General features: G+C 54.6%; 1 protein-coding gene across 3 annotated transcripts in view; it reads left to right on the top strand.

Annotated features, from left to right (window-relative positions):
• The window catches only part of TPK1 (thiamin pyrophosphokinase 1), a 35,954-nt gene extending 31,604 nt beyond the window's left edge, over window positions 1-4,350 (top strand). For all 3 annotated transcript variants that reach the window (XM_004713977.2, XM_045288980.1, XM_045288979.1), the window contains exon 9: window positions 4,046-4,350. In XM_004713977.2, the coding sequence (XP_004714034.1) occupies window positions 4,046-4,164 (119 nt within the window). In that variant the 3' untranslated portion in view covers window positions 4,165-4,350. The remainder of the gene's footprint in view (window positions 1-4,045) is intronic.
• Window positions 4,351-9,999: the final 5,649 nt, after the last annotated feature.

Consider the following 9,999-nt stretch of genomic DNA (forward strand, 5'->3'; position numbering starts at 1 on the left):
AACAGGTATACATATTAGCATGTAGTACTATCTAATCAAAGCTTGGTTTGTGAGGGACAATCAGCAAATATATTTATAACTGGAATCACGTTGACAGCTCTGGAATTGGCTGATAATGGCTCCAGAATTGGAGGCTCCCATGTGTAGGGCCGTGGTGTTTTTCCAATCACCAGCCACTGCAATGGCATGAGACCTGGTGGCATAGTTGTTACACGTTGGGCTATCACCTTGGGGTCGGCAGTTCGAAACTGCTCTGGGGGGAAAGACAAAGATTTGAGTTGGCATGGACTTGACTGCAGGGATTTCGATCTTTCTCGTAATTACACCGCCCAGGAGATCAGGATGGCAGCTGGGTGTGAACGGTGGCGCTTCTGAAGCTGCCAGGCCTGTTCAGCCAATGCCCTGCCAGCCCCTCGGCACGCCCTCAGGGGCTTGGATTCAGATAACCCCGGGTCCAAGGCCAGCCAGTGTTGGCAGCGTCCTTACGGCTCAGTGCATTTCCTGTCGACTGTTCTAGGGAGTGCGGCCTCTCTGGGGTTATTCACCTGATAAGCCCAACTGTAGTTTGTCTGAAAGAGGAGTTTAATTCCAGGCTTGAAGGGTGGGTGCGCCCCTGGTGGTGGCCAGATACCATGTCGTTCTCCTGGGCATGGGAGCTATGGGTTACTTGATCCATTCTCTCCATGTGTCTTTAATTTTTGTCACTCTGCTCTGATGGGAGAGACCCATAGCTGCTCCTCAGATGGCCACTTGCAAGCTTTGAAGGCCCACTCGCTGCTCACCCAAGTGGGATGTAGAACCCTGCCTTGGTAGGCTGTGTGATGTCAAGTGACCTTCTGTCCCTGACACCTGGGTCCTTAGCTCCCAGCCTGATGGGCTCATTCCCTTTGGATGAGCCTCTGGTTGTGGCTCAGAAGTTTCCATAACTTTGCAGCCAGATCCACCCTAGACCACTGTAGGCACCCTGGTCAGCCTATCCTCCCATCCAGACTACCATGGGTGTCCCAGGCAGCCGGGCCCATCCAGACCACTATGGGAACCCTGGTCAACCTGCTCCCCCCACCCTCACCGCCGTGGGCACCCCAGTCAGCTGGGCCCACCCAGACCACCGTGGGCACCTTGGTCAGAGTGGACTCTGACATGCAGAGGCAGCAGCAGGGCGGTGCTTCGCATTTGCATGTATGAGGCCACCTGGTTGACCTGGGCCCACATATTAGGGCCCACCTGGCTGACCCCTACACGCCCTAGGGGCCACCGCTGCAGAACCCAGGGCACACACAGCGAGACAGTAGCAGCCGCAGAAGTTGGAGGGAGGGCACATTTTGAACGTTGCCTTGAAAGCGTGTAGCTGCACCGTGCCCTGCCAGGAAAACATCTCATCCTTGAGCTCCGCGGTTTGCTGCCTGCTGCCCTCTTCCTAGGAGAGGCCACATGCTGGGGAAGGCCACACAGGAGGCCACAGCCTGTCATCAGTCTGATCTCAGAGACAGGTGGGGTCGGGGGAGCGTGGGTGCTGACCATGGTCATTGAGAGGACAGCGGGCTTCCGTCTGTTAGGAAAGCAGGCTCTCAAGTGTTCTCAGAGGCCCCCTTCATGTCAAACCCGTTGGACGCTGCTCTCTGCTCTGTGGCCAGGAGTGGCCATCCTGGGGTGGCGGTACAATGCTGGGACAGCACCTCGCTGTGCCCCTAGGTTACGAAGAGTAGTTTCTACTGGTTACTCTGTAACAAGCCTCCTGGTCTCCTGCTCACAGGGGCAAACCATTCATGTGTTGCAATCTTGACTACTGTTATACATAAATGGCAAGAATCTTACTAATCCTTTGCCTGTGTTTCACTTGCTTCACTATGAGTATCGAACTACCTTTCTTATTTCAAATGAAGTTACTTTGACTTCTAACTTCCCAGAGAAAACACCAAGCCCAGTTAATCACCACAAACCCTGGTCGAAGCCAGGTGCCACCCAGTCCAGGACCCCAATTTTTAAAAAAATCATTTTATTGGGGGCTCGTACAACTCTTATCACAATCCATACATCCATCCATTGTGTCAAGCACATTTGTACATTTGTTGCCATCATCATTCTCAAAACATTCTCCTTCTACTTGAGCCCTTGGTATCAGCTCATATTTCCCCTCCCTCCCCCACCTTTCCTCCTTCACAAACCCTTGGTAATTTATAAATTATTTTTCATGTGTTACACTGTCTGATGTCTCCCTTCACCCACTTTTCTGTTGTCCATCCCCCAGGGAGGGGTTATATGTAGATCATTGTGATTGGTTCCCCCTTTCTCCCCCACTTTCCCCTTTCCCTCCTGATATCACTACTGTCATTATTGGTCCTGAGGGGTTTATCTTCCCTGGATTCCCTGTGTTTCCAGTTCTGATCTGTACCAGTGTACATGCTCTGGTCTAGCCAGACTTGTAAGGTAGAATTGGGATCATGATAGTGGGGAGGAGGAAACATTAAAGAACTAGAGGAAAGTTGTATGTTTCATCATTGCTACACTGTACCCTGACTGGCTGTCTCCTCCCCGTGACCCTTCTGTAAGGAGATGTCCAGTTGCCTACAGACGGGCTTTGGGTCTCTACTCTGCACTCCCCCTCATTCACAATGATATGATTTTTTTTGTTCTTTGATGCCTGATACCTGATCCTATCGACACCTCATGGTCACACAGGCTGGTGTCCTTCTGCCTTGTGAGCTTTGTTGCTTCTCAGCTAGATGGCCATTTGTTTTGTTTTTTTGTTTTGGTTTTTTTTTCTAGTTCTTTTTTTTAACATTTTATTAGGGGCTCATACAACTGTTATCCCAATCCATACACACATCAATTGTGTAAAGCGTATTTGTACATCGTTTCTCAAAACATTTTCTCTCCATTTAAACCCCCGACATTAGGTCCTCATTTTTCCCCTCCCTCCCCGCTCCCCCCTCTCGCATGAGCCCTTGCCATTTATAAATGGGTATTTTGTCATATCTTGCCCTGTCCGACGTCTCCCTTCATCCACTTTTTGGTTGTCTGTCCCCCAGGGAGGAGGTCACACACAGTTCCATGTAATCGGTTCCCGGCCATTTGTTTATCTTCAAGCCTTTAAGACCCCAGATGCTATGTCTTTTGATAGCCAGGCACCATCAGTTTTCTTCACCACATTTGCTTGTGCACCCACTTGGTGTTCAACAATCATGCCGGGAAAGAACCCCAAGTTTGAAGCCATTTTGATTCCTTATTGATGGTCCTGCAACTATCCCTGTATAACAGTAGCTTCAAAGTGACCACTGGACAAGCAGCAGGGTCAGTGCAGGTGGGTGGCCATGGGGTCCACGAGGCTGGCGCAGGATGTGGGTGGGACATGTCCTTCTGCATACATGGTGGCCATGAGTCCTAGCGCACTGGACCACACCGATGGCAGGGGAGTCACTGCTTTCTGCTGTATCACAACCGGATGTCTTTGTTAGTCAGGAAACAGGGATATTTCCAGAATCCCTGCCTCCTCATGCAGAATGAAATTTTGGCTGCAGCTCACTGACTAGCTTGCACGGAACTCTCAGAATATGCTTTCCTGCCCCAGTCGCTTGTGCTTGACAATCACAAAGGAGCCGTAGAACTTCACAGAATCGGGATCATAAACTGACCGTGGGCACAGGGCATCTGTAGGGCACCAACCAGCCGAGAGAGCAGTCTTCACCTACTGTGTCACCTTGGGAAAAGCCGAGACAAAGATTCTGCTCCTGGGACAGGGGAGCCTCTTTCTTTCTCTATCCTGTGGGGCATGGGGAGTGTCTATCTCTCCTGTGAGATGCTGGGATTCTCTCTCTCTTTCGTGGGGTCTCAAGGAGTCGGAATCCACTCTCTGGCCTTGAGTTGGCTCCCTTTGCCTGTGCCCTCACGTCAACTGGTCCTGGGCCACACTACAGGATGGAGCAGCCTGGGGACATCCAGCTGCCCCTGCCCAGGCTCACCTATCACAGCTGGACACTGGCCGACGAGCAGTTGGCACCTGCCCCAAGCAGGCCCACTCACATGGTCCTTCTCTTCCTTCCTGCAGCAAACGACCTGCTTGCCTTTGGGACATTGGTCAGCACTTCCAACACCTACGACGGCTCCGGGGTGGTGACCGTGGACACTGACCGGCCACTCCTCTGGACCATGACTGTCAGACAGTAGCTGGCCACCTGCTGTGTGCCCATCCTGCCTCAGCCCCAGCCCTCGGGTGCCCCCCAGCAGGGGTCTGACCCCCTGGGAGCCTGCACAGGGATATTTGGAAGGACAGTCTAGATTGGGGACATGGGTGCTGGCTAAGTGCCACTTCTCTCCATCAGAAACAAATGTGGAACCCTCCACCAAAATGCATTGTGCCTGTCTGCATGTTTCTGTCCGTCCATCCATCCGTCCTCCAAGCGTCTCTCGCTCTGCTTCTTCCTGCTCGCCATGACATGCAGCAAGAGCTGGCCACCTCTGACCCTCCTGCCCCTAGACCGCCGTGGCTCAGGCCAGCTTGCCTTGTTCCAGGCTGGACAGTCCATGGGCAGCCCTGCCGGGGACAGACAGCTTCCCATGGACAGGGGCTCAGAGCCTTGACCTTCATCTCGGGTGGGATGCAGTGTGCTGGGGCCAAAACCTCAGTAATGATGGCCACAAGGACAGGAAGGGGTTACAGAAGCCCCCGGTGACTAAGGGTGACCCTGAAGTCCTGTGTGCCAACCCCCTAGGTAGGCGGTCCAGGGAAGCACACATGAATTTGCGTCTTCTGAAAGCGGCCATCCAAGGGCACAAGAAAGACCACCTGCTCTAGCGATGGTCATGGTCATGAGGGTGCGACATTTTTTAGAGGGTGCGACCCTTTTTAGGTGCCACCGCGTCTGCCGACTCAGCCACAGTGGAGCACCACACTGTGTGGGCCACAGCTCTGTCCAGGTGGGCCCTCACCCCACAGAGCACCTGCACCCATCTATGGCTCTGTCCAGGGGTCACTCACCCCACAGGACACCCGCACCCACCCACAGTTCTGGCCAGGTAGGCCTTCATGCCATAGGGCACCTGCACCCACCCACAGCTCTGTCCAGGTAGGCCCTCATGCCATAGGGTACCTGCACCCACCCACGGCTCTGTCCAGGGGGCACGCACTCCACAGGGCCCCTCTGGGCCAGAGAGCACCCTGACCCTGCTGTCTTCAGGGCTTCCCCACAAGTGGGAAGGAGGCCACAGCTGGGAACGCAGTGGAACAGGGCCAGTCAGTGCCCTGTGTCCCCTTGTTCCCCTCACTCCCAGATGCCCCCCAGTGAACCATTTATTGTGCCACCTGAGCAGAAGGGATGGTTTCCCCCCAGCCAGGTGGCCAAGGGCCTCCCTGCTGCTGCGGGCTGTCAGGGTGGTCGGCCTGTATCCTGGAGTGGGTCAGGCTTGTGTCAACATTTGGTAAGTCTAACCCATTGAGCATCCTGGCTTTGCAGCAGCACCAAGCCCTCCCTGCACCCCCCCACCCCACCCACACACACCAGTGCAGAACAATGAACCCCCATCTCAGGGTCCAGTGAAGTCTGCACCCCCCAAATCTACATGAGCCGTCATGGGGTCACACCTGAAAGTGCCGACTGCCAGCCACTGGAGCGGAGTTATGGGGGAGGTGGGGGCTAGGGGGTCTACATCAAGTCGGTCTCCACCAGCTGAGACCACTCGCACCCCTCCCCCCAACTGCCTCCCCCACCATTCCCATCCGACAGGACTGGGAACTGTGAGAGGCTGTGTTAGTCTGTATCAGCGGTCCTCCAACTTTTTAAACGGGGACAGTTCAGACCCGTTGGAGGGCCGGAGTATAGTGTAAAGAAAAACTATGAACAAATTCCTATGCACACTGCATATATCTTATTTTGAAGTTAAAAAACAAGCAGGACAAAAGCACCCACGGGCTGGATAAATGTCCTCGGCGGGCCGCATGTGGCCCGCGGGCCGTAGTTTGAGGATGCCTGGTCTGGGTAGATGAGAGAAACCATAGACACTCATGTGTTTAATTGAGAACTTTCTATCAATGAATATATATTGAGAAAACATCCCAGTTTATCCAGAACAAGCCCATAAGTCAGATATTAGCTCATATGTCCAATACCAATCTATAAAGTCCTCTTCAGACTCAAGAAACATGCAATGATGCCGAATGCAGGAAGATCACAGGCCAGTGGGTGGGAAGTCTTGTAGATCCAGTGGCAGTAGAAGCATCTCAGAGCTGGCAGGGGTCTCCACCTGCTCCTCTAGTTCCAAGGACATGGGGTCTAGCAATGTAGTACCATGTGTTTTTTCATTAGAGTGTCCCTCAGGGAGTGAGCAGAGAGAGTGAGTGTCTCCCACTTCCAAAGAGGAAATACAGCAATTCCCAGAATCCTCAGGGGAAAGCCATGGCCACACAGAGGCCTCATTGACTGTACAATGATTGACAGGCTAGATTCCACCCCTTCACTTGTAATCCTCTCAAATTGACAACAGATTATATAACTACCACAGAGGTCCGACACCAGGCCCCTCTGCCAGACCAAGCTGAAGCCCTCTGACCAAGGGTCTGGCTTGGACAATGTTGTGGGGTTAAGGGGAGAGAGGTTCCCCACAAATCATCACAGGTCTGGTAGGCGAAATTGTACAGCGATAATAAGTAAGGATTATAGTAAAGTCATAGCATGAGAGTTAGAGGAGAGATTGGAATAAATGGAGTCAGACACAATTCATGGTAGCATTGCTCACCTCAGCCCCACTTGATGGTCCTCATGGGGGGGAACCCGGCTACAAGAGCAGGAGCAGCCTCAGGGACCGAGAACCGGGGAGCCTCCCCTGGCCTGAGAGCCAGAGAGGGCCCCAGAAGCCGGAGAGAGCCTTTCTTTATTGCCAACCACACATTATATCACTTTAGGGGGACATGATTATAGAATCACACATCACAGGAAGGGGCAGTACAATAGGCATACACATTGTAGGAAGGGGATCTATGATAGGCATAAGTGTAACAGGAAGGGGATGAGCTAGGGGTGTGCCCATAGGAATGGGAAGGTCTAGGGGTATACATGTTACAAGATGGGCAGACCCTAGATTCATGATGGCAGCCTAACCTTGGTCATCCTTGGGTGGGTTTGACCTCTCTGGTGTCTCCTACAAGGAAACAGACAACTACTATCCTTATCAGAAGGGAGTGGGCCCTACTTGTGGGATAAACAGTGGTGTCTGCTTGGTCTAGACAGCTGATAGCTCTCAGGAAGAATGACCCCCAATCCACTCCTGATGACCTCCAAGTGTACAGTCATTCTCAAGCAGCTAAGTCTGGTATATATTTGGGGAAGACAGCTTGAGAGAAACCCTTCTGGTTCCCACACAGCGCAACTTCGTCAGTGGACTCCCCTTCCTGCAGAGGCAGTTCTGAGTGACGTGGACCACCCAGAAGCCCCCTTTCCAGCAGGTGCAGGGCCTGGCCCCATGCCCACATCACCCCATGCTCGGTGAATGGTGCCACTTTGCCTGACAAGCAGGCAGGTGCACTGCTGTCGGTATGGAAGTAGTATGCACAGTGTCCTTTGCTGTCCATTGTCAGGGACCATCAAGATCGCTGAGTCTGCAACAATGGTAACCAGAACATCCCGACTTAGCGACAGACACAGCAACCAATGGGCGAGAGTGCAGAGGCCCGAAACAGGCCCACCCACCTAGGGTCATCACATAGTGCCCTGGGTCTCAAAAGCTCTCGGGGATCCACCCAAGTCCAACCACTGGGCTGTGTTCACTTCAAGTCACGGGAGGAGGAGGAGGATGTGGATGGGGTGGCTCGCTGCCTTTTCTACTATGAGACCACAGGAAAAGGATGGTGCCCATCACAGCACCTGTTCCATCATAGCAGGGTCCCCATCCAAAGTGGGGAAGCATAAAACAAATCACAAATTCCCCTGGACTCCAGGGAGGGCTTGAGGGGTAGTTGAGATCCCCCGGGGCCTTCTTAGAACAGAGAGGTGCTTGACACCCAGCCAGTCAAAAGAGGCTGCCCTGAGCCCTGTGCTCCTTAAAGACCTGTCTTGATGGGGCCAAACTGAAAGACCCAGATGGTGAGGGAGGGAGCTTCAGGGCAGGAGGTGGGGGGTGGAGCTTTGCTCCAAGGCCCCTGAGTTGTATGTACACTGGAACGCGCTGCAGGACCAAGCCATGGGGTGTGCTTGGCTGGGTTGCTCTCAACAGCAAAGCCAATAAAACCGCAGTGGGCAGCAGTGTCTCGGGTCCCGAGTCATCCAGGGGCCAACACTGGCCCCCACCTGCCAGGCAGCCCCAGCTCAGCCCTCTCCGCAGCTTAGTGGGCCCGGCGATTGGTTTCAGGTGGTCTCTGCAGTCTCAGCCCCTCCAGCGAGGGTCCCACCTGGAGGCCAGGTACCAAATTGTACCCAAGTCAGAGAAAGAACAAGAGGGGTGAGTGGTGCCTACCCACCCCCAAAGTATGCTGGGATTTAAATCCCTGGTGGTGGTGCAGGTTAAACACCAGACTGCTCACCTGGAGGTCAGCAGGTCAATCCTACCAGCCCGCTCCCTCCCCACAGAGATGCACCATCCAGGAAACCTGGGGTGGCGGATGGGGTGGCTGTGAGCCAGAGCGGACTCTGGCAGTGGGCGTGGTTGGCTTGGGAAAAGGGGTTCTCTTGGTTCTGTGCAGGAGAGTGCGTCCTCAATCCGATCGCTGCTGAGAGGATTCATTCGGGTAGGTGGGTACTCACCTCCCACCTTCCCCCAGGAGTGACAACAAGCTCACAGTAGGCCAGACACGATACCATCTCCCTACCTTGCTCAGACTGCCTGTTTTACATGCACGTGTGTGTTCCTGTGGTCAGTGGTCAAGATCCCCGCAGCTGCACCTTGGTGGCCGCCCTTCATGGCCACAGCGGGACCTGCCGGAGTCCTGGCCAGGGTTCCATGCTGCTGCTCCACTGCCACCCAAGAGGGAAGATAAGGAACCACCACCCACCCTTCCATCCCCGGCGACCAGCCTGGGGCAGCCCACCTGAGTGGAATAGTTTGCCGTCCAGACAAAAGCCAGTTCGAACAGAGACTGCCTTCCTTTGAAACATGACTCAGTGCCCCATGGCCTGAGCACAAAGAGAGGGTGCTTTGCCTTACTGGACAAGACCAGAATTGGCCAGAAGGGGTAAGTGGGGAGGCACTTTCCAGGCTCAGAGTGCACAGCTGGAAGAGCAGCACCCCCGTGTTTCCAAGGGGGCCAGGGAAGTGCTGGAAATGGCCTGGGCCCTGCCAGGGCAGCCTCTCCTCCACCAGGTGTTGGCAATTCTGGCTCCAATTTTTGGAGCTCCACCTGGGCAGAGACCTGGAGGGTCTGCAATATTGATGGCCCCCTTCACTGCCTCTGTCCACTTGGGGTCCCCCATGTGTACTTATCAGCTGCCCTGGAGGGTGCCCGGCTCCTGCCCAGCTTGCTGTGGATAAGCTCTCCCCGCCGGCCAGCCACTGGCCCTCTCCTCCCTCGGCTCCCAGAGACTTTGCTGACCTGCAGAGCGGGGACCAGAAGAGAGAACAAGGGGCCTTGGGCCTGATCTGGGGGAGAACCGGGGCGTGGGGGCACTTTGAGGAAGGGTCTCAATCTCCCCACCTGCTTTCCCTCCTCCTCCATGTCCTGGTGCCCTTCCTCTTTGGGGGCTCCGTGGGAAAGACAGGCAAAGAAGGCTGATTTCAGGCAGTCACCCCCATTGCATAGCTGGCACCAGGGCCGCAAACGTGGCTGGCCTTGCTCCCCAAGAGGGCCAGGGGCCCACATGCAGGTCTTTCTCCCACCACTTCTCCTGCCCTGGGAAGAGGCGTGAACGTGCCCAGTCTCCTAAGGGAGGGGATGGCGGTGGCGGTGTAGACAGGCCACGACTCATTAGGAGCCAAGGCAACATGAAAAGCCTTTCCTCCTCAGCCGGGGGAGCAGTGCGTGGAACACTGGGTGGGGTGGTGGAGAGGGGCCCCTGGGGGAGGCAGGTTACCAGGCCC

Source organism: Echinops telfairi, unplaced genomic scaffold, assembly GCF_000313985.2.
Source record: "Echinops telfairi isolate 266 unplaced genomic scaffold, ASM31398v2 ScPeMD7_23;HRSCAF=83, whole genome shotgun sequence".
Taxonomy (NCBI): Eukaryota; Metazoa; Chordata; class Mammalia; order Afrosoricida; family Tenrecidae; genus Echinops; species Echinops telfairi.